The sequence below is a fragment of the Salvelinus fontinalis genome, chromosome 2 (assembly GCF_029448725.1).
Source record: "Salvelinus fontinalis isolate EN_2023a chromosome 2, ASM2944872v1, whole genome shotgun sequence".
NCBI lineage: Eukaryota > Metazoa > Chordata > Actinopteri > Salmoniformes > Salmonidae > Salvelinus > Salvelinus fontinalis.
Genome location: NC_074666.1, coordinates 63096221 through 63123299, shown reverse-complemented (window position 1 = coordinate 63123299; position 27079 = coordinate 63096221). Strand labels below are relative to the sequence as shown.

Sequence of the window (27079 nt, the reverse complement as noted above, 5' to 3'; positions counted from 1 at the left end):
CATTGACAGCGCTCGTAGTTGAAACTTTGAAAGTGGCGAGCGAACAAAGCCCTTTCCCGCCTGTGACAGGCTTTGTGGCGTCGGGCGACCTCTCCTTACAATGTCTAACTTTTCTTGAAAAGCTCGTCTTGAGAATGGCGTTATAATTATATCCTCGACCAAATCGATATCTTCTCCTCCTTCCGCCATTGTGGGTTGAAAAAACAGTTTAGTAGTACGCAAATTAATTTGTTTATCAAATTCAGTTTCCTAGATCTCCATAGGACCTGCCTCTCAATATTGGTAATCCAATCAAAAGACGTGCACGCACTACGCCTGCTAGCTGGCTCCTGTTTAACACTGGAGCCAGCCAGCAGGCGTACAATAGCCAACTCTAAAGCTGATTGGTTGACACTAAATTTTAATTTCCATTCACTATAAGCGACAAGCGCCCGCACTGTTGATTCTGAAGGCCTGAGGGCAGATTTTAGAGCCCTGGCAACACATGATGGCTGAATATGATTGGATAAAAGATCTAACATAAAGAGCAGCCCTCCAAATCTCAACCTGGGGCTGGAAGCAGTGCAACCAAGAGGAAAGCTATGAAATGAAGAGTATAACTCTTACTCTGGGGAATAATTTAATACATATTTGTGGGAAAATATATATTTTTTAAAATTATATTCTGATGATGTTGAGGCCAGCAGAGAAGGCCTTGCAGGCCCTGACGGCCCACCACTGTCTGGAATTCTTATCTTCACATCGCCAAAACATCATCATCCCTCAATAACGTCAAGCTAAGACTGGGGGTCAGCCTGATGAACCAAACTACTCAGTAATCTCCTCCACACTTACATGCACACACACACATTTAAACAATAAAAATGATTATTGATCAATTCATTTATACATTTATAATTAATCAGTTTTTTGTGGTGTTGTTTTCATATAAGCCCTTTTTTATCTGTATTTGTCACGTTGTATAATGATAGGAGACAGCTGCAGGAATACGATTTTAATTTCTTTAGCCAAAATAGCACGCCCCCGGCCGGACCTGACTGTACTCAGCCCAAGGTAGAAAATCCGCTCACTCCCCCGGCCGGACCTGACTGTAACACCTCAGGAACCTGCCCAATTCCTGATTGACCCTCTCCACCTGCCCATTTGCTTGAGGATGGTACCCGAAGGTGAGACTGACCGTGACCTCCAGGCGTTCCATGAACGCCTTCCATAAGCGAGGTGAACTGAGGGCCACGGTCTGACACAGTGTCCTCCGGGATCCCGTAGTGCCGGAAGACGTGTGTAAAAAAGAGCCTCCGCGGTTTGTATGGCCGACGGGAGCCCAGGCAGAGGAAGGAAGTGACAAGCTTTGGAAAACCGGTCCACAACGACGAGAACAGTGGTGTTCCCCTGGCTGGGGGGAAGGTCTGTGACAAAGTCCACCAAGAGGTGAGACCAGGGTTGTTGTGGAACTGGCAGGGGAAGAAGCTTTCCATAAGGGAGGTGTCTGGGTGTCTTAAACTGGGCACAGATGGATCAAAACAACCTAAAACAACAGGGTACGTGGGGGTGTCTATAATCAAAAAGGTCATCTGTTCTAAATGAGTGTCATAGATCAGCAGAGAAATGGGAACAGTGATGTGATGTACGAGCCCTGTCCCTATTGGACGATTATCTAGAGCACGAACCGGAACGGATGACTGTAGGGGAACCAAAGGAATGCGTAATGCAGAGGCCATATCTAAAAGATTCACGGCAGCTCCAGAATCAATCAGAGCTAACGGGAGTGAGGGGCTAGGATATTCAGGGAATTTAATGGGAAAACACACTGGTTGAGTTGACAGAAAAGGAGAGGAGATCTTGCATCCTCCCTGGGTGGGAGCAGGGGAATTCCCTGGCTTGTCACCTCCTCGCCTATTAGTGGATAGAGGGCAGGTCGGGGAGAAATTACAATTTTCTCCACAATAGGAGCAGAGGCCCAGATTTCTCCTTCTACACGCTGCCTCGGGCAAACGTGCAGAGCCCACGTCCATCGGCTCTGGCCACGGAGCAGGTGTAGCCATGGGCTCTGGATTCTGCGCAGGTCTACATCGGGACCGCAGAAGGTTGTCCAACCGGATCGCCATGCTGATGAGCTGGTCGAGTGACAGGTTGTCATTGTGGCAGGCTAACTCCTTATGTACCTCCTCCCGCAGTCCACTGCGGAAAAATGCACATTTGTGGCCTGCTGGAGGTCATTTTGCAGGGCGCTGGCAGTGCACCTCCTTGCACAAAGTCGGAGGTAGCGGTCCTGCTGCTGGGTTGTTGCCCTCCTACGGCCTCCTCCACGTCTCCTGATGTACTGGCCTGTCTCCTGGTAGCGCCTGCATGCTCTGGACACTACGCTGACAGACACAGCAAACCTTTTTGCCTCAGTTCGCATTGATGTGCCATCCTGGATGAACTGCACTACCTGAGCCACTTGTGTGGGTTGTAGACTCCGTCTCATGCTACCACTAGAGTGAGAGCACCGCCAGCATTCAAAAGTGACCAAAACATCAGCCAGGAAGCATAGGAACTGAGAAGTGGTCTGTGGTCACCACCTGCAGAATCACTCCTGTTTTGGGGGGTGTCTTGCTAATTTCCTATAATTTCCACCTTTTGTCTATTCCATTTGCACAACAGCATGTGAAATTTATTGTCAATCAGTGTTGCTTCCTAAGTGGACAGTTTGTTTTCACAGAAGTGTGATTGACTTGGAGTTACATTGTGTTGTTTAAGTGTTCCCTTTATTTTTTTTTAATTTTTTTTTTTTTAACACTGAGCAGTGTATGATAAGATGAACACAGGACTCCCTTCCTGTCCATTCTTAGCTTGTAATTTGGTAATGTGTGGTATTAAAAAAAGATTTTGATATGTAAAATGACGTAGATTTGCATGAAATTTTTTATAAAAGTCAATTTTTGTCTCTGACCTGCAGATATGGTGACAGATGAATGCAATGCTTTTAACTATAAAGGAGATCTTTCCAACCCTACTCTTGTCCATGGTGGTCTGCGAACACACAAGCTTCTGACCCGCAGCCCTCTGCGCGATCAAATTTCCTGCGTTGCCATGTAATGCTTACAGGACGAAGGCTCTGGTCTGTCCAAGAAGTGAGGGTAAACGGTAGAAATGTTCTCTGCTATTAACTTTGTTTTAATTAATATTTTGGGTATCGGGGACGGTCACTTTTTTTCCCCCCAAGCATTCAGGGAGGTTTTAGGTCAAATATATTTTGCTGAAGGGAGGGCCATCCATTTTCATTTCAGAAGCCCAATTTTCTCCATGTAAAATTCACTAACTAGCTAACCAACAACTCTAATGGTGTATTTGAAAGACAACAAGTGCTCATTGTGCACATTTATTTATGTTTTTGTTATTAACAAACATGAGTAGTCACATGCAAAAAAAAGCCAACAGGCTCTCACAGTCTCAAGTTAGAAGTAGATGTTCATCCATGTTTCTCAAAAGTCAAATTTTGAAGTGTTTAAGGTTAAGTTCAGTCATTAACTCTGAAAACTTAAGGTTAGGCATTACCGCAATGGTTAAGGTTTGGGATAGGCTTAAAACAAAAATCTATCGCTGGATTTGAACATGCAACCTATTAAGTTTGAGCATCATAGCAATACAATTTGTTCTATACAGCTGTCAACATTCTATAAGGAAACAGACACTTTATCATATAGTCAATAACCAGATTACCCCGGATACCAGACTTCGATTAGTGATAACTCAGTTCTAGAATGTTGTCATTGATGAGAATTAAACCAAAACTAATTGACATTCAGAATTGACTTTGTTTAGACAGACTTTATTGTATTTATTTATTCGGAGAGGTACATGCATCCACACAGTCTTGACTTATAGGATCCTTCCCACTGTATGATTGATTTGTCAAGTGACAAAATCCCAAGTTATCAATTAAAAGTTTATGGAAAAACTGCACTTTACAGTTTATTAAATATTCTACAGCTGTAGTCATCAATCAAATCAAACAATTTTTAAATCACATTTCTTAAAATGCATACATTTCAAGGTGTTCACAGTCGTTGGATGGGGTGTTGTGTGTAAAGTGGGGCACAGATAAAGAGGAGGGCATCAAGGCATTCAAAATGGCTACAGGGGGCCTCCCGGGTGGCGCAGTGGTCTAGGGCACTGCATCGCAGTGCTAGCTGCGCCACCAGAGTCTCTGGGTTTGCGCCCAGGCTCTGTCGCAGCCGGCCGCGACCGGGGGGTCCGTGGGGCAACGCACAATTGGGCTAGCGTCGTCCGGGTTAGGGAGGGTTTGGCCGGTAGGGATATCCTTGTCTCATCGCGCTCCAGCGACTCCTGTGGCGGGCCGGGCGCAGTGCGCGCTAACCAAGGGGGCCAGGTGCACGGTGTTTCCTCCGACACATTGGTGCGGCTGGCTTCCGGGTTGGAGGCGCGCTGTGTTAAGAAGCAGTGGTTGCGTTGTGCTTCGGAGGACGCGTGGCTTTCGACCTTCGTCTCTCCCGAGCCCGTACGGGAGTTGTAGCGATGAGACAAGATAGTAATTACTAGCGATTGGATACGACGAAAATTGGGGAGAAAAGGGGATAATTTTTTATTTATCTTTTTATTCCAAAAAAATGGCTACAGGGATGGATGTGCAGGAGTCTGGGCTTTGGGTCACGGGTTCTGGGATTCTGGGTGCCTCACCAGATGGTCTGGTGGGCACCACAGCATTGGTGGAGGTCAAATGCCCCTATGGTGCAAGGGGACCTTACCATTGAAGAGGCAGTGAAGTTGAAGGATTTCTATATCCAGAAGAAAGGGTCTTACAGCCTCCGTGAAGAACCATCCTTACTGGCACTTGGTCCAAGGTCAACTCCACGTCACTTGAAGGGACACCTGCTTCTTCGTTGTGTGGACCACCAAAACCTCCATCACCATCCAGCGTGACGACCTCTGGCAGACTCCTATTGATCCTCCTGTCAGTCTCCGTTTTCAGGGAAGCCAATGGTCCAAAAATATTGTACATACATACACTAGTCTCCCAGAATAGGTTACATTACATACAATTTTTGCTGAAAGCAGCCAACTAAAGTAATGTAGTTAACTTTATCATGGGCACATTGGGAATTTATATCTGTGATGTTAAAATTATTTCTTACCCCGTGTCTTACTTGCTGAAGAACCCAGTCATCCCTGCCTCTACCTGACATTGTCGAAAAACCAGTGAACAATGAATAAAGATGCATTTGTTGGATAGGGTGTTGTCTGTAAACAAATAATAGGCTCCTAGAAAAGGTTATTACATTCAAGTTTTGCTCAAAGCAGCCAACTAAAGTAATATAGTTAACGTAAGTACAATCACAAAGGCTGGTCTGAGTGCATCTCTTCAGTTTCAGTCAGTAGTACAACACAAATCATATTGCATTTTATCATGGGCACAGTAGGATTTTAGATCTGTGATGTTTAAATTATCTTACCCCCAGAGTGAGAGTACATCCATTCCAGAAGATCTCCTTTCTGCAAGTGGCGTTGATCATGCTCTGCTTCTCATGGGGTGAGCAGGATGTTCCGCAAGCCACACCTCATTTCTAAAACGTGGGGAAAAGGGGACATAAAGTCAACATTTCGATGCATCTACAAATTGATGTCTAGTGATAATATCATACATTTTCAATAAAAATGTAATGGAAAAACTGCACTCGTCCTCATGTAAATGACAGTTTATTAAAAATTCTACAGCTGTAATGTCATCAATCAAATCAAACTTTATAACTTTAATCACATTTCTGAAAACAAATGCATTTCAAGCTGTTCAAAGTCATGCTTTGAAAGGCATATAGCACTTAACATCTTTCCTCTTGGCAGATCTCTACAGGTGACCAGGGGATTCTTTCTACCACATGTGAATGCCCCATAGAGCTTATAAGTGTAGCCAGGCGGCACCATTGGCTATTTTTGCAGTTCACAATATCGGCTGTAAGGATGTGGAATGCAAGTTGAGGGAGCCAGCCGTGCCCAACCAGGTGGTCAGTGGAGGATCTGTACCTGGCTTAAGACAACAACCCTCTGTCCCGAGAGCCCACAGAGAAGGATCTTCAGTGTCTAAGGAGGCAGGTTCAGTGGAATGCATAGAAAATAAACAGAGAATAGCAGAGGCGTAAAAGAGGGGGGGGGGGGGCAATGCAAATAGTCTGGGTAGCCATTTGATTAGCTGTTCAGGAGTCTTATGGCTTGCTGGTAGAAGCTGTTGAGAAGCATTTTGTATATCTAGACTTGGCACTCCGGTACCGCTTGCCGTGCGGTAGCAGAGAGATCAGTCAATGACTAGAAATATAGACTGTGGCTGGAGTCTTTCGGGCTTTCCTCTGACACCGCCTGGTATAGAGGTCCTGGATGGCAGGAAACTTGACCCCGGTTATGTACTGGGCCGTACGCACAACCCTCTGTAGTGCCTTGCGGTCAGAGACCCGAGCAGTTGCCATACCAGGCAGTGATGCAACCAGTCAGGATGCTCTTGATGGTGCAGCTGTTGAACCTTTTGAGGATCTGAGGACCCATGCCAAATCTTTTCAGTCTCCTGAGGAGGAATAGGTTTTGTCGTACCCTCTTCACGACTGTCTTGATTTGCTTGGACCATGTCAGTTTGTTGGTGATGTGGACACCAAGGAACTTGAACATCTCAACCTACTCCACTGCTGCCCCATCAATGGGGGCGTGCTCGGCCCTCCTTTTCCTGTAGTCCACAATCATCTCCTTTGTCTTGATCACATTGAGGGAGAGGTTGTTGTCCTGGCACCACACGGCCAGGTCTCTGACCTCCTCCCTATAGGCTGTCATATTGTTGTCGTGATCAGGCCTACCACTTGTGTCATCAGCAAACTTGATGGTGTTGGGAGTCGTACCTGGCCATGCAGTCATGAGTGAACAGGAAGTACAGGAGGGGACTGAGCATGCACCGCTGAGGGGCCCCCATGTTGAGGATCAGCGTGGCAGATGTGTTTTTACCTAACCTTACCACCTGGGGGTGGCCCATTAGGAAGTCCAGGGAACTTTCCATTGAAGAGGCGGTGATGTCAAAGGACTTCTATATCTAGGAGAAGGGAGGGTCTTACAGCCTACGTGAAGACCATCCTTACCGGCACCAGGTCCAAGGGCAGCACCACATCACTGGAAGGGACAATTGCTTCTTCTTTGTGTGGACCACCAAAGCCTCCATTACCATCCCCATCCAGTGTGACAACCTCTGGCAGACTCATATTGCTGGACTGGAGGAGTTTTTCAAGGACGACATGCCCCCAAAGTTGGCAACGCAACAGTGAAAATCTGTAAATATCTTGTAAATACTTTTTGCACATATTAGTTTTTCTTACTTTGAAGTTTTATTATAATGTTTTTTGGGGGGCACTGGATCAGAGTCTTCATCGCACCACCTGTCAGTACCTGTTTTCCGGGAAGCAAATGGTCCAAAAATATGACACATAGTTCACACACACACACACACACTAGGCTCCCATAATAGGTTATATTACATTCACGTTTTGCTCAAAGCAGCCAACTAAAGTAACGTAGTTAACGTAAGTTCAATCACAAGGGCTGGTCTGAGTGCATCTCCTCACAGTTTCATTCAGTAGTACAACACAATTCACATTGCATTTTATCATGGGCACAGTGGGAATTTATATCTGTGAAGTTTAAATTATTTCTTACCCCCTTTGTTGTGTGGAGCTTCAGTTTCTGGTAAATGCAGGATGGGAGAGACATCACTTCTCCTTGCTGAGGGTGGCATTGATCATACTTCTCGTGGGGTGAGCCTGATGTTCCGCATGTCACGTCTCATGTACAAAACATGTGGAAAAGGGGACAGTCAAAATTGAGACATCTACAAATTCAATGTTTTACACAATATTGTATCATATTTGATGAGTTACTGACTTGTTCGTCCACAGGCTCGATGTACTGTAGTCTCCACGACCACATCACACTGGCACAGGATGTCCATGCACCGGATGGTCTGAGGGAGGCACTCCTGTTGGAATGGAAAACAAAGAGACATTTGGTCAATAGTGGGTCCTCTTCAATGCTGTATCAACTTTATCTGTACAGAAAATGCATTGTTTATCCTAACACAACCCCACCTTCGACAATGTGACAAATCGTCCCTCAACACCAAACCCTCCTGCCTCGTTGTTCTCGTTTCCCAACCAACAGCTACTTCTCTGATGAGTGTGTTTTGGAGGTTAACAAGTGCACAGCAAGTCTGCACCAGCATATTACTATAACGCAGACAAGGTGGGATGAATTTCAGGATTTTTACATATTTTAGTCAAGCATTTGCCCTGTTAACATGGATCCCGTTTCTCACTATGTTTTTTGTGAGACGCATCTCACGCTCTGTGAACCTTCGTGGTTCAGGAATGGAGGAATGTTCACAGTAATTGCTGCACGCGTCAAGCTCAAGACACATTGGTGCGGCTAGCTTCCGGGTTGGATGCGTGTTGTGTCAAGAAGCAGTGCGGCTTGGTTGGGTTGGGTTTCGGAGGACGCATGTCTCTCGATCTTCGCCTCTCCCGAGTCCGTGCAGGAGTTGCACCGATGAGACAAGACTGTAACTACTACCAGTTGGATACCACGAAATTGGGGAGAAAAAAACAGGTAAAAAAAAGAAGCCTTTGTCTGACAAAAATCATGTCTCCAGACATGAAGACATGAAAATGTTCTCAAACCGCGACTTCTGGACATTCTGGACAAACCGCGACTTCTGGCATTGTCCGATAGATAACTGCAGTATGATATCACTGTATTAAGTTAGCTAGAAGGAGTGCATTGAATGGTACACAGATTAGGTATGCTTCTGCAGATCCATCTGACTTGGAGTAGCAACTTACATGTCAGTACAGTCAATGACCATCCTGCAGTTCCCTCTGGACCCCTGAAAAGACGCAAGCGCGTTTGGTTCTTCTCCCGACTTGGAAGTCTTCATGATGCTAATGAAAAAAAGCTTGTGGATCACGTGTCAGCAATGGTAACATTGCTGACAGTGATTGCACTACAACAGAATAGTTGAGTCAGGTGCAAGTTGGTGTAGCTGTGATGCAACTTCATAAGAGCCATAAACACTTGATCCTCAAAGGACAGCATCTTCACCCTCCACTTGGCAAAGTAGACAACGCAGTCCTTTTAACATTCCAAGTATTCAACAACGATGTTGAACATGTCTTTGTCTGGAAGTCCTGTTTCCATTCTAAGTACTTTACCAGACAGCTGGGATGCTGAATACCTGTTGCAGGTATTTTGTAGAACCTTCAACGGCGCTGTTTCCTCAAGATGCACCTCAGTGAGAACATTCCGCAGCGGTGTAGACAGCAGCCTCCTACAATCTTCAGTGGCCGAGGCGCCTGGAACTTCGTCTGCCATGTTGAATGTGTCTGGATCTACCTCTTCTGCCATTCCTCTTCTGCGATGATGGATGAGCAACATTTTCTGGCAAATACAGGGCCATTTCTCTTTCCCAACGGAAAATGTCAGCTGCAGACCCGAGTGTTGTCACTGGGTTTCCGGTCCACCAATCTGAAAGACCAAAAAAAAAGTTACTAGGTAGGTTGATTACTAAAATGCTAATGTCTATATTTTCCCCTAACCCACAGACTTTACTATAGTAACGGTAAAATAGACTGGGCTTAGGTCTATCTGCACATCTAAAATCCTACTATGCTACCTTGTCTGAGAGAGATTTGAATGGTTATTAAAACGTCACGCCAGGGTAAGCCTACATGAAACACAGACCTTATATGAAGTGGTTCTAAAATCCCAGACACAAAAATTTGGCAAAAAATAAAAACATTTTTTTTATTGGTTTTACAACTAGGGTTTATGGGTATTATGACTCATACTGTGGTACTCATGGCGCTTTCAAGACAACTGGAAAGTCTGAAAAATATGAGGTCAAATCATGATGTCAGTGATCTTTAGGTCAGAAGCTCAGAGCTCTAGAAAGAGGCCCGAGTTCCGAGTTGGATGACCGTTCAAAATTATTTTTGCCAGTGGGTGGTCGTTGCTGTCCCAGTTCCCAGTTGTCTTGAACGCACTGAAGTCGGAAGGGAACGCCTACTCTGTGAATTGCATGTATGCAATAACTCAATTCACCCTTTAAATTCTAATCAAATAAAAAAATCTAACTTTGGCAAAGGGTAAAGTCTACAAACATAGTCCACTCTAACATATTTTAGTTTGGGAACAGAAAACAATTGAGGTTAAATGTTTTATTGATGAGAAAATATGCAGAATGTCAGCCAAAATCCATCTCGCTACATCTCCCACCGCCAGCTACTGGGCTTTCTCTCATCACCAAATTTGGTGGCGAGTGAAAATTCCTTCTTCAATGAGGTTTAATGGCGGTTGGCATCCAATAAATGTTACATTATCGCATCCAACTAGGCTGGAGAATAATTCCCTTATACTTTGCTAAAAATAAATAAATACAGTTGAAGCCAGAAGTTTACATATACCTTAGCAAAATAAAGTTTTTCACAATTCTTGACATTTAATCCTAGTAAAAATTCCCTGTTTTAGGTCAGTTAGGATCACAACTATATTTAAAAAATGTGAAATGTCAGAATAATAGTAGAGAGAAGGATTTATTTCAGCTTTTAGTTATTTAATCACATTCCCAGCCAGTCAGAAGTTTATATAAACTCAATTAGTATTTGGTAGCATTGCCTTTAAATTGTTTAACTTGGGTCAAATGTTCCAGGTAGCCTTCCTTCCACAAGCTTCCCTCAATAAGTTGGATGAATTTTGGCCCATTCCTCCTGACAAAGCTGGTGTAACTGAGTCAGGTTTGTAGGCCTCCTTGCTCGAACACGCTTTTTCAGTTCTGCCCACACATTTTCTACGGGATTGAGGCCAGGACTTTGTGATGGCCACTCCAATACCTTGACTTTGTTGTCCTTAAGCCATTTTGCCACAACTTTGGAAGTATGCTTGGGGTTATTGTCCATTTGGAAGACCCATTTGCGACCAAGCTTTAACTTCCTGACTGATGTCTTGAGATGTTGCTTCAATATAGCCACATAATTTTCCTCCCTCATGATGCCATCTCTTTTGTGAAGTGCACCATTCCCTCCTGCAGCAAAGCACCCCCACCACATGATGATTGCCCCCCAACCCCCCCGTGCTTCACAGTTGGGATGGTGCTCTTTGGCTTGCAAGCCTCCTCCTTTTTCCTCCAAACATAACGATGGTCATTACAGCCAATTTGTAATTTTAAAAATCCTGTTTGCGCCGCACCAAACGACGAGCATCACAAACACCGGGAATCTTCCCCTTCAGTTGGTCAACTTTCACATTTACCGCTACCCCTGTAATCACTCATTTCAATGGCATCATTTTCTTGAGAGCAAAACAATTCACATCTCTTGCCCCCATTCATTTAACATGGAGCGCCTGCTCCCTCTGACCAGCAGAAACACAAACAATTATCACAAGACCACTTCTGGTTACCTTCACTGATTCCACAGCACCCAACTGTTTTCGCCCACCCTGAAACCACAAATGGATTAGCCAAAAAGGTTGTACAAGTATGCTAGACATTTATAGAATAAATCATACATAGTTTGATGTTTCTGTGACAATCAATGAATTACTTATTGATTTATACAGTTTTAAATTGCATTTGATAGATTCTATGTATTTCTATCAAATCGAAACTGGAATTTGTATTCAAAACAAAGGTTATAAAAGTATGCTAGACATTTCTAGAATAAATCATATCTATTTTTTTTCGTTTGTGGTAATCAATTAATTAGTTATTGATTTTTACCACTTTAAATGGCTTTTGGCGAACGTCTGTTGGTACGTCTGTTAAACATCCGAATCGTCTGAATGTGTGACTATAAAACCAACTTAACTTTGTTAATTCCTCACTCGTTCATCCCGCAATGATTTTGTTTTCAGGCACCGGTAGCTTGTGGGTGCTTTACATGCGCTGCAGTCAATATGAGTGCATGTTTACTCATTAAATATATAATTATTAATGTTCGCCTACTGCACTGTATGATAGCTAGCAAATAAATGTTCTAACTACCGTTAGAATGCCTAGCTGGAACTTCTGAAGGAAAATGATAACCAAACAAAAGTGTTTACTTTTTGCATTAGTACCACAATTGATAACTTATTTGCATTCGTTTATACTTACACTTGTATGTTGACTTCTCCATTGATGTTGTTTTTAAGTTTTCACGGACTTTAAAAAAAAATGTATTTAACCTTGATCCAACTAGGCAAGTCAGTTAAGAAAAAAGTATTATTTACAATGACGGCCTAACCCAGACGACGCTGGGCCAATTGTGCGCCGCCCTATGGGACTCCCAATCACGGCTGGATGTGATACAGCCTGGATTTGAACCAGGGACTGTAGTGACGCCACTTGTACAATCGTCGCGAATTTAATTATGGGGAGTTTCAGGCCCCGGAGTGAACATAATTGTTCACTCGCAAAGCCGACTAAAAACGAGGGCTGAGGGGCTTACGTTGCAAACGTCCCTTGCTTGGCTAATCATTTGGACCACCCACCAAGATGGCGACGGTGTTTCCCGTAAGGGTATAAGGCAAGGGTAAGTGGACGAGGGTGTGTCTTTTAAGTGTTTGGACTGTATGTTGAGTTTGAAACGCAGTCTTGATGTTCTTCTTTATCAAGAGCTACCGTGGCGCTCTTCCAACCACCACCCTCCTCCGCCTCTGGAGCTAACGCTCTCTGCCAGTCCTCAGACCCTCCTGTCCGCAAGTTACTACGAGAGCTTTGCTTCGAGTGGAAACGCTAACCGGATGCTTCAGATTTATACATCCGCCAAACATCATTGTTCTTTGTTACGTGTTTCCTATCTATTTCGCTTCCGCAAGTCCGGTCGTTGTTTTGATCAGCTGACTGCAGCATTCTCACATGATTCCATCCGTCTACGGTTGTTGGAATTCTCACTGACTGCGACTTGATTGTCTTCTATGGGGCAAGTATTCGATTTATTCAAAAGAAAGATGAGCTATCTTATTCGTTTACAGCTGAGATCCGACCAACGTTTTCATGTAAGACATTGATGTACGTTTACATGCATATTAATAACTCTATATTAAACTGCTTACGCCGACTATGGAAATGGTCATGTACAAACTTTACTATGCTTATATTAATCGGTGTAAGGTAAAAATTGAAATAAGCGTACGCCGAAATCTTTCGAATTATTCGAACATGTAAACAACTTAATCGGCGTTCCAGCGGTATATTTGTTCTGCGCGCGCAGAACAAAGACCCCCCCCCCCTTATGCGCGTGTGTTCGGAAAAACTGTTAACTATATTTATATGATGCATGAAAGTATGCATCATATAAATATAGTTAACAAAACTATTAATGCAACTATTTCAAGATTTTGCTGCCTTACAGTACATATAGGGAAATCAGTCAATTGAAATAAATTCATTAGGCCCTAATCCATGGATTTCACATGATTTGGGAGCCAGGCCCAGCCAATCAGAATTCGTTTTCGGTTTCCCCACAAAATGGCTTTATTACAGACGGAAATACTCAGTTTCATCAGCTGTCTGGGTAGCTGGTCGCTGATGATCCCGCAGGTGAAGAAACCGGATGTGGAGGTCCTGTGTGGTTACACATGGTCTGTGGTTTTTAGTCCAGTTGGACGTAATGCCAAATTCTCTAAAACGACTTTGGAGGCAGCTTATGGTAGAGAATTGAACATTCAACAGCTCTGGTTGACATTCCTGCAGTCAGCATGCCAATTGCACGCTCCCTCAACTTGAGACATGTGGCATTGTGTTGTGTGACAAAACTGCACATTTTAGTGGCCTTTTATTGTCCCCAGCACAAGGTATACCTGTGTAATGATCATGCTGTTTAATGAGCTTCTTGATATGCCACACCTGTCAGGATTGTCTTGGCAAATGAGAAATGCTCACTAACAGGGATGCCCCAAAATATTGCACAAAATTTGAGAGAAATAAGCTTTTTGTGCACATGGAAAATTTCAGTGATCTTTTCCTTAAGCTCATGAAACATGGCACCAACACTTTACATTTTTTATTTTTGGTCAGTATAGTTTTACACTTAAGATATGACTGCCGTTGTGCTGTTGAATTTCTGAATTTTGTCTTCTGTATTATAAATTCTATACATTCGTTCATACTGGATTAAGCATACATTTTCTTTAACTTTAATTTAGTTAGTTATGCTCCAGCTTTCCCTCCACCTTGTGCCAACATCAGTTATTTTTATTAAGTCTTGGTTCCAATAGTTTATATTTTTTTTCTAAGGGATTGTCAGTTGGATATGCTCTCTGCAAGGTTTTGTATATCTTCTCTGTCATATGAACATCATTTTCTGACTCAAATAAGATTCCCTTAAGGATGCTCTGATGTCCAAAAGATTTCAAATACACATTTTGGGATATGTAACATTTAAGTTGCATGTATTTGAAGCTATGCTCTCTGCAAGGTAAGTCCAACATTGCTTTTATTCTGTCATGGAAATACATTTATTTCCTGTTATCATGTAATTTACGGTATCTTTGCCTTCCTACACACTGTTATTCATTAATTGACTAACATCACTGTATTCAAATGGCTTTAGTGTTAGATTCTTATCAGATCTGTTCTAGGGTGAAATAAAATGCAATGACACCATGGGGGTCAAAGTCCAATGTTGCACCTTCAGCATTGTACAATGTCGTTATAGGAAGGTTCTTACTTTGGTGTGTCTGTTTATGGTGGTGGGTTGGTATACTGATTATTCTAGATGTGATATGTAACCTGAAAAATAAAGACGGAACAGTTGGCTATTCAAGGTTTTACAGGTTGGTACTGTAATAGTGTACTGTAATAGTGTAACCCTCAAAGGCTTTCTTTGATAACTTGTCTGTACTGTTCTTTGGCTGTTATTTATAGAGAGAGTCTGCTTGAAGTGACTACACTTCAGGAGAGGTGTCATAGAGGTGACATAGCGTCTTGTGGAAGATGCCTACCAATAAGTCTGTGTCGAAAGCGCCGATCACCCAGTTCGTCAACTGCAGGATACTAAGAGATCACAAGCTGCAGAGGTACACACAAACAAACACACAAGCACGTGGATATGAACATACATACACACTCCGTTACACATGTAAAATAAATACCGTTACATGTAAAACAAGCGTTGTTACGAAGTGTGTTACTGTGTTTGTGTAACAGTGTGTGTGTAACAATGTGTGTATTGTTCCTGTCTTTCCTCCAGAGAGGATCTGTGGGTGCGGGAAGGGAGGATCCTAGACCCAGAGAAGTTGTTCTTTGATGAGGAAGGCTATGCAGATCAACGTGTTGACTGTGAAGGCCTCATCATCGCTCCTGGGTTCATTGACGTTCAGATCAATGGTTAGTCTTTTTTTTGGGGGGGGGGGGGTCAATTCACTCCAGGGACTGTCCCCAATTCAATTGCAGGTATGGGCTTCTTAAAGCTTTATTGGAGGAGTGTTCCTTGCTAAAAACTAACAGAGCCTGCGAGCTGTTTCTCTCACCAGAACAAGGAAGCCATTGGATACAGAATTTTCCAAACTCAATCAATGATCCATTGTTTTACAACCACAGGAGGATATGGCATCGACTTCTCGCAAGCAACCAGTAATGTCAGAGGAGGTGTGGCCCTAGTAGCCAAGAAAATCTTGGAGCATGGTGTCACCTCTTTTTTACCCACCCTAGTCACCTCCCCTCCAAACATCTACCACAAGGTAGGCACCTCTACACCTGAACTCTCAACAACATGTCCCGTTTCTCACCATTGTCTCACATACACTTTATGACCAAAAGTATGTGGACACCTGCTCGTCGAACATCTCATTCCAAAATCATGGGCGTATGGAGTTGGTCCCCCCCCTTTGCTGATATAACAGACTCTACTATTCTGGGAAGGCTTTCCACTATTCTGGGAAGGCTTTCCACTAGATTTTGGAACATGGCTGCGGAGACTTCCTTCCATTCAGTCACAAGAGCATTAGTGAGGCGGGGCACTGATATTGGGCGATTAGGCCTGGCTCGCAGTTGGCATTCCAATTCATCCCAAAGGTGTTCGTTGGGGTTGAGGTCAGGGCTCTGTGCAGGCCAGTCAAGTTCTTTCACACCGATCTCAACAAACCATTTCTGTATGGACCTTGCGTTATGCATGGGGGCATTGTCATGCTGAAACAGGAAAGAGCCTTCCCCAAATTGTTGCCACAAAGTTGGAAGCACAGAATTGTCTACAGAGGGTAGTGTGTATGGCCCAGTGCATCACTGGGCCTAAGCTTCCTGCCATCCAAGACCTCTATACCAGGTGTTGTCAAGAGGAAGGCCCTAAAAATTGTCAGACTCCAGCCACCCTAGTCATAGACCTTTCTCTCTGCTACCGCATGGCAAGCAGTGCCAAGTCTAGGTCCAAGAGGCTTCTAAACAGCTTCTACCCCCAAGCCATGAGACTCCTGAACATCTAATTAAATGGCTACCCAGACTATTTGCATTGTCCTCCCGCCATTTTACACTGCTGCTACTGTCTGTTATTATCTATGCATAGTCACTTTAATAACTACCTACATGTACATATTACCTCACTGTAGTGATTGTTGCAACTGAGGACAGACGATTTTTACGCGCTACGCGTTTCAGCACTCGGTGGTCCTGTTCTGTGAGCTTTTGTGGCCTACCGTTTTGCAGCTGAGCCTTTGTTGCTCCTAGATGTTTCCACTTCACAATAACAGCACTTACAGTTGACCAGGGCAGCTCTAGCAGGGTAGAAATTTGACGAACTGTCTTGTTGGGAAGGTGGTATCCTATGACGGTGCCACGTTGCAAGTCACTGAGCTCTTTAGTAAAAAGTCACTGAGCTCTTTAGTAAGGCCATTCTACTGCTAATGTTTGTCTATAGAGATTGCATGGCTGTGTGCTTGATTGTATACGCCTGTCATCAACGTATGTGGCTGAAGTAGCCTAATCCACTAATAAGAAGGGGTGTCCACATACTTTTGTACATATAATGTATGTAATTTGTGACTCCCATTCAAATGTGTTTCAAATAGTGTTGGTTTTCTTTCAAATACTTGAGCTGTGGTGGATTGATCTTGTCTGGTGCAATGTGAATTGTTAGATACTACTGCACTGTTGGAGCTAGGAACACAAGCATTTCGCTACACCCACAATAACTTCTGCTTAATATGTGTATGTGACCAATAAAATGTGATTTGATTTGGATCCAAATAGTCTCAAATATGCAAACCACACCCACCTGGCCTGGCACTCCAGGCAGGCTCGATCAAATTCTTATGTATTGCTTATGAATGCAATATTTATGCATGTGCTATGAAATCCTTATGCGTGTACCTTTTCAAGTAAAATACCTTTTTTCTAGGTCTTGGCTGAGGTTAAAGTTCATAGTGGAGGAGTGGAGGGAGCTGGAGTTCTGGGTAAGGATGCAGTCAGGAAGGATGTAGACACATCTTCATATGTCTGAGTGGTCCTTATATCTGGACATGTTTTCCAATACTGTATTCCATATAACTGTATGGTGATGGAGGAAATGTTATAAAACAGTGTGATATGCTTGAAATATGTTGTCTATTTTACTCCATTACACATTCTGTCAATATTTCATATTTCTGCCCTTTCTGTCCATTTCGCCGTCTCTGCCCCCCCCCCCTCCTCTCGCTCTCTCTCAAGGCTGTCATCTAGAAGGTCCATTCATCAGTTTAGAGAAGAAGGGAGCCCATCCGGAGCAGTACCTGCGCTCCTTCCAGTCGGGCGGCATGTTGGACCTGATTGAGACCTACGGGACCCTGGATAATGTTGCCATGGTGACGTTGGCCCCCGAGCTACCCAACAGTGAGACGGTGATTAGAGAGCTGGCTCAGAGGGGCATCACTGTTTCTCTAGGTAGGTGTATTAAACTGGGAATAGGATACTCTTTATGTAGGCCTATGACATCTGCTTATGCATGATTTAATTGTGAAGCATCTATGTAGGCCTTATGCGTGTTTTATGAATCATCTATGTCATATGGTCAGAGATGGCTCAGAGGTACATCACTGTGTCTCTAGGTAGGTGTAGTATTCTGGGAATGGGAATAAAATATAATTTACATGTATGACTTAGATACTACTCTTTATGTGCATGCAGGGAATGACATAGCCTTTACACTGTATGTATTACATCTGCTCAAATGTTTTATTAAGCATCTATATAGGCCTTATAAAGGGATTATGAAGACTTATTTTAAACAACAGAAAACCAGGCTGTTGATAAAATCCAATAGACATCTCCTGTCTGTAAGCAGGAGGTTGCCACACTGTGTAGGATGATGTGATATCACTAAGTGTACCTGTCAACCTATTCCATGTGTAGGACACTCTGTAGCCAACCTGTCCCAAGCTGAGGAGGCTGTGCAGAACGGTGCTTCATTCATCACACATCTCTTCAATGCTATGCTGCCTGTGAGTAATATAACACAGCATCATATTGTATTATGTCTTCCATTTAGCACAGTGAGCACATACAGTTGAAGTTGGAAGTTTACATACACCTTAGCCAAATACATTTAAACTCAGTTTTTCACAATCCCTGACATTTAATCCTAGTAAAAATTCCCTGTCTTAGGTCAGTTAGGATCACTTCATTTTAAGAATGTGAAATGTCAGAATAATAGTAGAGAGAATTATTAATTTCAGTTTTTATTTATTTCATTACATTCCCAGTGGGTCAGAACATACACTCCATTAGTATTTGGTAGCATTGCCTTTAAATTGTTTAAATTGGGTCAAACGTTTCAGGTAACCTTCCACAAGCTTCCCACAGTAAGTTGGGTGCATTTTGGCCCATTCCTCCTGAAGGAGCTGGTGTAACTGAGTCAGGTTTGTAGGCCTCCTTGCTCTCACACGCTTTTTCAGTTCTTCCCACAAAGTTCCTATAGGATTGAGGTCAAGGCTTTGTGATGGTCACTCCAATACTTTGACTTTGTTGTCCTTAAGCCATTTTGCCACAACTTTGGAAGTATGCTTGGGGTCATTGTCCATTTGGAAGACCCATTTGCGACCAAGCTTTAACTTCCTGACTGATTTCTTGAGATGTTGCTTCAAGATATCCACATAATTTTCCATCCTCATGATGCCATTTATTTAGGGAAGTGCACCAGTCCCTCCTGCAGCAAAGCACCTCCACAACATGATGCTGCCACCCCCGTGCTTCACGGTTGGAATGGTGTTCTTCGGCTTGCAAGCTTCCCCCTTTTTCCTCCAAACATAACGATGGTCATTATGGCTAAACCGTTCTATTTTTGTTTCATCAGACCAGAGGACATTTCTCCAAAACGTACGATCTTTGTCCCCATGTGCAGTTGCAAACCGTAGTCTGGCGGTTTTGGAGCAGTGGCTTCTTCCTTGCAGAGCAGCCTTTCAGGTTATGTCGATATAAGACTAATTTTTCTGTGGATATAGATACTTTTGTACCTGTTTCCTCCAGCACCTTAACATGGTCCTTTGCTGTTGTTCTGCACTTTTCGCACCAAAGTACGTCTATCTCTAGGAGACAGAACGCGTCTCCTTCCTGAGCGGTATGACGGCTGCGTGGTCCCTTGGTGTTTATACTTGCATACTATTGTTTGTACATATGAATGTGGTACCTTCAGGCGTTTGGAAATTACTCCCAAGGATGAACCAGACTTGTGGGGGCCTACACAGGTCTTTTCTTTGGCTTTTCCCATGTCATGCAAAGAGGCACTGAGTTTGAAGGTAGGCCTTGAAATACATCCACAAGTACACCTTCAATTGACTCAAATGATGTCAATTAGCCTATCAGAATCTTCTAAAGCCATGACATCATTTTCTGGAATTTTCCAAGCTATTTAAATGCACAGGTAACTTAGTGTATGTAAACTTCTGACCCACTGGAATTGTGATACAGTGAAATTATCTGTCTGTAAACAATTGTTGGAAAAATTACTTATGTCATGCGCAAAGTAGGTGTCCTAACCGACTTGCCAAAACTAGAAATTTGTGGATTGGTTGAAAAACGAGTTTTAATGACTCCAACCTAAGTGTATGTAAACTTCCGACTTCAACTGTACATTTTTAGTATGTCCTGTATATGTTAGTTTTCGTATTTGAGTGTAGTACAATCATCTGTTTCTCCCTCCAGTAACATCGCTGACTGACGTTTTACTGGACAACCCTTATAGGAGAATCTTGCTTTTTTTACCACCAAAGACACTTCTTGTGCGATTTCACTTTCAACTTTATCTGCAACGTTATAATCCATTTTTTTGCAACTTGAACGATACATCTCCATCCATTCTAGCAGCAGGCTACACGGAGTATGGAACAGCTGGATAGGGGAAACGGCTGGAGACATACAAAATGTAATGTAACGTTGCTTATAAAATTTGGAATGACACAATTTCATGTGTACAACATCAAAAGACCTGCATCTCTACACTGATAGTGTTTCTGTTTCTCAAACCATACAGTATAAATAGGAGAGAAGTGTAAATGGGGTCAATGAATAACCTGTCCACCTCTGGGTGTGGTCAGCCAAATCACAGACATACTGTCTACTCTATACTGTTGGACACATGCTTCAGATGCCTTGCCAAGTCTATTCAACTACAGTTTCACAATGCTACTGTAATAACGTAATGAAAGATGATGGATGTCTCTCTCTGTTGCCATGGTGACCATGGTGGGTTAGTTCCACCATCGAGACCCGGGCATCGTGGGTCTCCTCACCAGCGACCAGGTTCCCCAGGACCGGACGGTCTTCTACGGAATGATTGCCGATGGCATCCACACCAACTCTGCCGCCCTGCGTATTGCCCACAGAGCACACCCTACAGGTCTGTATAAGAACTACACGCACATCTTCTGTGTGTGTGTGCTCTGATGTGTCTCTGTGTGTGTGGGGTTGTGTTGGAGTGTCTATTGGAGTCTTCTGTTGTAATGCTGTGGGTTTCAGTCTTGAAACCAGCAATTGTTCAAGCAATGTCAGGTATAATATGCATACTAATCGCAAGAAATCTATGGCAATGCTTGTGTTGGCTTAATGTGTTTGTCCTACAGGTCTAGTGTTGGTGACTGATGCCATCACAGCGATGGGTCTACCTCCGGGCCGCCACACCTTGGGTCAGCAAGTCATTGAGATCCAGGGGCTCCATGCTTATGTAGCAGGTCAGAATCTCTTTTGTAAGGTGTCAACATAACTTTTCCCCAAAGCTGTCTCTAAAACTGTCTTTACTCATAGGCACCAAGACGCTCAGTGGCAGTATAGCCACAATGGACATGTGTGTCAGGCACTTCAAACAGGCTTCAGGTGAGTGTGTGTGTTCGCCCTTTTACTGTCTTACAAAAGTTATTCAGTCCTTCTAAATATGTGGTTACTTACTACATGTGTGTCTGTGTGCACACGTGTGTGTGCAGGGCCAGACTACCACATTTGGGTCCCTAGGTCATCGACCTCCAGGGGGCCCCCATCCCCTTTTAGGAAAATAACTTCCTGAATTTTAACACAAAACATTTTTTGTTGCACTTTTATAATGCTATTGTAGCAGTTTTAAAGCTGATGTCCTGCTATTCTAAACATTTTAACATGATACTGAGAGAGAATTTTGCCATGTATGCAGGGCGTGTGTTCCAGGGCCCCCGACCTCCAGCGGGCCCCCAAACCCCCAAAGATAAAAATGAATAACATTTGGTTGGGGGTTCCCTGAAGGTTGGGAGCACGTGCCCTGCATTCCCATTCGGTAATCCGGCCCTGTGTGTGTTTGTGATGACAGGCTGCAGTGTGGAGGAAGCCCTGGAGGCAGCGTCGCTACACCCGGCCCAGCTCCTGGGCATCAGCCATTGTAAAGGCACCCTGGACTATGGGGCAGACGCAGGTGATACACACACACGCACACACACCTAAGTAAGCGATTGTAAAGGTCCCCTGGACTAGGGGCAGATGCAGGTGAGAAAGTAAACAGCAGAGGGCGGTCTCGCTCTGTCTACTCCAGGGGTGTCAAACTCAATTCCTGGAGAGCTGAATGTCTACCGGTTCTCTCCCTCTTGTACTTAATTGATTGATTAAGGTCATTGATTAGTTAGGATTGGTCTCCTCAACTGGTTGTGTAGGTCAGGGGTTTTCAAACCTCTCTTCGGGGACCCCCAGCTGTTCCATGTTTTTTAACTATTCCACAAATGTGAGAAAATTGAAATGTCTGTGGGTCCTGAAGAGATGTTTGACAACAACTGGTCTAGGTCTTGTGTGTGGTGGAGGAAGAAGCACTAAATAGTAAAACGTGTCCCCCTCTCTCCTCCGTTAGATCTCGTTCTGCTGGATGATGCTCTCAATGTCAGAGCCACCTACATCGCAGGCCAGGAAGTGTGGAGGAAATGACCTCAAAATAATCAGTCCCCCACCACTGCCCAACCCACGTGAACCAAATGTGCATGCCCCAAATGGCATCCTATTCCCTAAAGAAGTGCACTATGTAGGGAATAGGGTGCTATTTGAGCTGCACACTGGTAAAATGGAGCCACTTGTAAAATGCTACAGTATAGAATGCAATAGTTTTGTGCTACATTTTTATTGACATTTTGCATTAAGACACCTAAACACAACATATACTGCAGTGAGATTATTTTAATAATCTGTTGTTTGAAACATGGGAACATAGCACTGGGGTAACGCAGTTTCTCTGGACCCCCGCAAGGTTGGATCCCTCCCTAAAACAAAATCTTAAGTGTCAGCCAGACAGCCACTCATAAAGTATAGACTACCGATTGTTGTCCATTGTGCTGAAATTGTGACATATCAATGCAGCTGCATGCATATCGAATCGATGATAGGATTTCTGTGGTGGAAGGGCATGTAAAGCTTTGCATTAGCTAATGGATCAGTGTTTATTGGTAGGCCTATTTGGTTATAATTTTCTCATGTTAAGCCAAACATTTCACAAAGCTATACACGGTGTCACAATGCTGACATTTTTGGACTGCTGGCTGATGGCAATAATGTAATTACTTAAGTAATTAAAGTTGTAAATTCAGACATTGCAGAGTGTAAAATGTATTTGCGATGCAACAGCATACTAATCAGCTACCAATTGATTTTTTTGAATATATTGTACATCTGTCCAGTATAGGCTACCGGAACCTGCAGGACATGAGCTGTTCTCGATCTCTCCCAGCTTGGATAGAAAGTTGTTATGCATAAAACCAGTTAAAGGGATAATCCACCCCAATAAATAAAATCATAAAACTCCTGTCAATTTGGTGAAAGCCTATGTTCTATTAGTGGGTAAAATTCTAATTTTCCATGATTTTCCATGATTTAACTTCTAAGTGGTCGGCCTGTGAAAATCAGGAAATTGTGTAGGAACATGACATAGCTATATAATTAGATGCCTTTTTGGCTGTGAGCTCACAATTGCTTGTTAGACACTGGGATTGTTTATGCTTTATTCAAGTCTGACCATCACTCAAGTACAAACACAGGGTTAAATGCCCCACGCTCCCAAACCCTAAACAAGGTACAACGTTTAAGCATGATTTTACTTCCTTTATAGAATTAATTAAATATCTGCTGTATCTGATATAATAGACTAATTTATCACACAACTGTAACTGTTTTCTTTTCACCAGTTGTCCGTTTGGTGAAAATCCCTGATCCCTGATGTTGCTACTCTGCTCCGCTATGCTCTGGGCCTAAGAGTGACTAATAGTGATGCAATAGTCCGCTCAAAAACTTGTCTCACATTCTCTAGATCAGGTATTCTCAAACTGGAGTACGCGCAATGCCGTTGGGGGTACGCCAAATAAAAATGAGTTTCTTCAAATTTTCAAACGGTACATTTATATTTTCCAACATTTGGGTGAGTTTTTTTTCTCTCGCCTAAGTAGCCTCGTTTCACTGCCAAAAATGAAATTAAACCATCTAATGTTCAGCAGAACAACACAATATTGATTACAGGTAGCCTAGTCAAATAATTAACATCAATCACATTAACCGTTACTCTCTCGCTTGAAACCTTCCCTCTTGCGCAGACATTTAGAAACGAAACATGACAATTTGAAAAATAAGCCACGAAAGTTTGAGCGAGGAAAAAAAACGACTTTCGAGTAGTAATATGTGTAAAAGCAACAGATACCATTAATAAGAAGAAAAACTATACAGAAAATGCCTTCATCAAACAACACTGTTTCACAACGCATCATTGACATGGCAGGAGATGTTTTGAAACAATTACTGCTTCGCATACAAGCCGGTGAATTATATGCATTACAGCTGGATGGGTCAATAGACGTGGCGGGCCTGGCACAGCTCCTGGTATCTGTTATGTTTATGGGGTGTCAATTAAGGAAGACATCCTCTTCTGGAAACCAGGACAACATAAGAGGATATTTTTAAAGTACTGGACAGCTTTGTGACCTCAAATGGACTTTGGTGGTCAAGATGTGTTGGTATCTGTGGTGCAAAAGCCATGACAGGGTGACATAGTGGAGTGGTAACGTGTATGCAAGCAGTTGCTCCCGACGCCACTTGGGTACACTACAGCTTCCATCGAGAGGCTCTTGCTGCCAAGGGAATGCCTGACAGCTTGAAAGATGTTTTGGACACACCAGTGAAAATGGTTAACTTTGTTAAAGCAAGACCCCTGAGCTCTTGTGTATTTTCTGCATTATGCAACGATATGAGCAGTGACCATGTAATGCTTTTACAACATACAGAAGTGCGCTGGTTATCAAGGGGCAAAGTATTGACATTTTTTTTAAATTGAGAGGCGAGCTTAAAGTTTTCTTTACTGACCATAATTTTCACTTGTCTGACTGCTTGCATGATGACAAGTTTCTCACACGACTGGCCTATCTGGGTGATGTTTTTTCTCGCCTGAATGATCTGAATCAAGAATTACAGGGACTCTCCGCAACTATATTCAATGTGCGGAACAAAATTGAGGCTATGATTAACAAGTTGGAGCTCTTCTCTGTTTGCATTAACAAGGACAACACACAGGTCTTTCCATCATTGTATGATTGTTTTGTGTGCAAATGAACTCAAGCTTACAGACAATGTCAAATGTGATATAGCGAAGCACCTGAGTGAGCTGGGTGTGCAATTATGCAGGCCGTGGCTTGGGTGGTGATGTCCTTGGTGATCTTTTTGGCCTTCCTGTGACATCGGGTGCTGTAGGTGTCCCTGGTGATGCGATGGGCAGACCGCACCTTCCTCCTGAGAGCCCTGCAGTTGCAGGCGGTGCAGTTGCCGTACCAGGCGGTGATCCAGCCCGACAGGATGCTCTCAATTGTGCATCTGTAAAAGTTTGAGAGGGTTTTAGGGGCTACATGAGTCAAATGTAATGGAGTTTGTTGCCCATGTTGTGAATGGTTGCTGTTCATACAAGGATTTACATTTTTGCAATCTTTTGAGCATGGATTATATTATTTTTGCATTTCAGCTTCTGGGTTATTCCTTTTCATGGTTTTGAGTGCGAGTACTTTTTTAACTCTACAGTCTCACCAACAGCACACATCCATAAACATTATTGTGTAAGAGGAAGCTGGTTTGATGTTGATGATGTGTTTTCCTGTGTGCCAAATACACTAGATGTTGTTTGTATTTATTAAGGAGCCCCATTAGCTGCTGCCTAGGCAACTCTTCCTGGGGTACAGCAACATTAAGCCATTTATATACAATATTACGTTACATTTCATAACACTTTTCACAACACATTAAGTGTGTGGCCTCAGATACAAAATCCATGAGTACGTGTGTGTATGCGTTGTGGTGCTCATTTTGGAAGTGGGCTCTCAGGAATCTCACTTGTGTTAATGCTTCTGGCCATGCCACACCCACACATGCCACACCCACATCTAGATGAATGAGGAAATAGGTTGTGCCTCAAGACAAAACAATATATATATATTGTTATACAGTTGAAGTCGGAAGTTTACATACACCTTAGCCAAATACATTTAAACTCAGTTTTTCACAGTTCTTGACATTTAATCTAAGTAAAAATTTTCTGTCTTAGGTCAGTTAGGATCATCACCACTTTATTTTAAGAATGTGAAATGTCAGAATAATAGTAGAGAGAATGATTTATTTCAGCTTTTATTTCTTTCATCACATTCCCAGTGGGTCAGAAGTTTACATACACTCAATTAGTATTTGGTAGCATTGCCTTTTAAATTGTTTAACTTGGGTCAAACATTTCGGGTAGCCTTCTACAAGCTTCCCAGAATAAGTTGGGTAAATTTTGGACCATTCCTCCTGACCGAGTTGGTGTAACTGAGTCAGGTTTGTAGGCCTCCTTGCTCGCACATTCTTTTTCAGTTCTGCCCAAAAGTTCTGCCCATTTTCTATAGGATTGAGGTCAGGGATTTGTGATGGCCACTCCAATACTCCAATAAAGAGTCTGGCTGATATCTTTTACACCCTCTACCAAATGGTAGCTATAAATGCAGAGGATGCGCACAATGCAACAATATGAAGTGTGAATATTTCTGCCACCCACACATAGGAAAACGGTTCCAAATAAATGACATTATTACGTGTTCTACCACCCATGTTATTTACATTATTAAATGTCCATGTGGGCTCGGTTATGTTGGTAAAACCTCCCGCTCTCTCAAACAGAGAATTAGTGAACATAAAAGTTCAATCAGGAGAAACGACAGGGATTATCCAGTCGCAGTAAATTTTAATGACCTAAAGCATGACATTTCTACCTTTTAGATTTTGTGGCATCGAGAAAGTTAAGATATCAGACAGGAGAGGTGATATTAATAATACTCTGAGTAAAAGAGAATGTTTTGGGATTTTTACCCTCCAGACATTATTTCCTAACGGACTTAATGATGAAATGCCTATGTATGTTATGTTGTGAATTTGAACATGAATTATGTGCCTATTTAAGATTACTCTGTTTTTCGTACGATGTACCCAATGATTAATGAATACTTGCAATGTCCTCATTGTGGTTTTACAGACGTGTTTAATACGTCTTATTTATGCACTTTTGTAATATTTATGAAATGTATATTGTTATATTTGGTAGCACTTATTTGTTTTTCCTTT

The 27079-nt window shown here is 42.9% G+C and overlaps 1 protein-coding gene and 1 long non-coding RNA gene across 6 annotated transcripts; one reads left to right on the top strand and one right to left on the bottom strand.

Moving 5' to 3' along the window:
• Positions 1–2787: 2787 nt before the first annotated feature.
• On the bottom strand, positions 2788–12615 carry LOC129823101 (uncharacterized). Of its 5 annotated transcripts, none has more exons than XR_008754561.1 (7): positions 12170–12615; positions 11476–11514; positions 8112–9543; positions 7909–8002; positions 7684–7808; positions 5454–5564; positions 2788–5179 (listed from the first exon to the last, which is right to left on the bottom strand). It is a non-coding gene; the product is annotated as an uncharacterized LOC129823101 (long non-coding RNA). The 5 variants fall into 5 exon arrangements; XR_008754569.1 differs by having other exon boundaries at positions 8862–9543; XR_008754573.1 differs by having other exon boundaries at positions 9231–9543.
• Positions 12616–12887: 272 nt separating this feature from the next.
• Positions 12888–23270, top strand: amdhd2 (amidohydrolase domain containing 2). The gene is made up of 12 exons (XM_055881703.1): positions 12888–12977; positions 14924–15075; positions 15249–15385; positions 15599–15738; positions 17388–17442; positions 17696–17908; positions 18377–18465; positions 20714–20858; positions 21082–21189; positions 21263–21331; positions 21795–21896; positions 22323–23270. Exons 2-12 carry the CDS (start codon positions 14993–14995, stop codon positions 22394–22396), a joined length of 1215 nt encoding a protein of 404 aa, XP_055737678.1. The 5' UTR covers positions 12888–12977; positions 14924–14992; the 3' UTR covers positions 22397–23270.
• The last annotated feature ends 3809 nt before the right edge of the window (positions 23271–27079 follow it).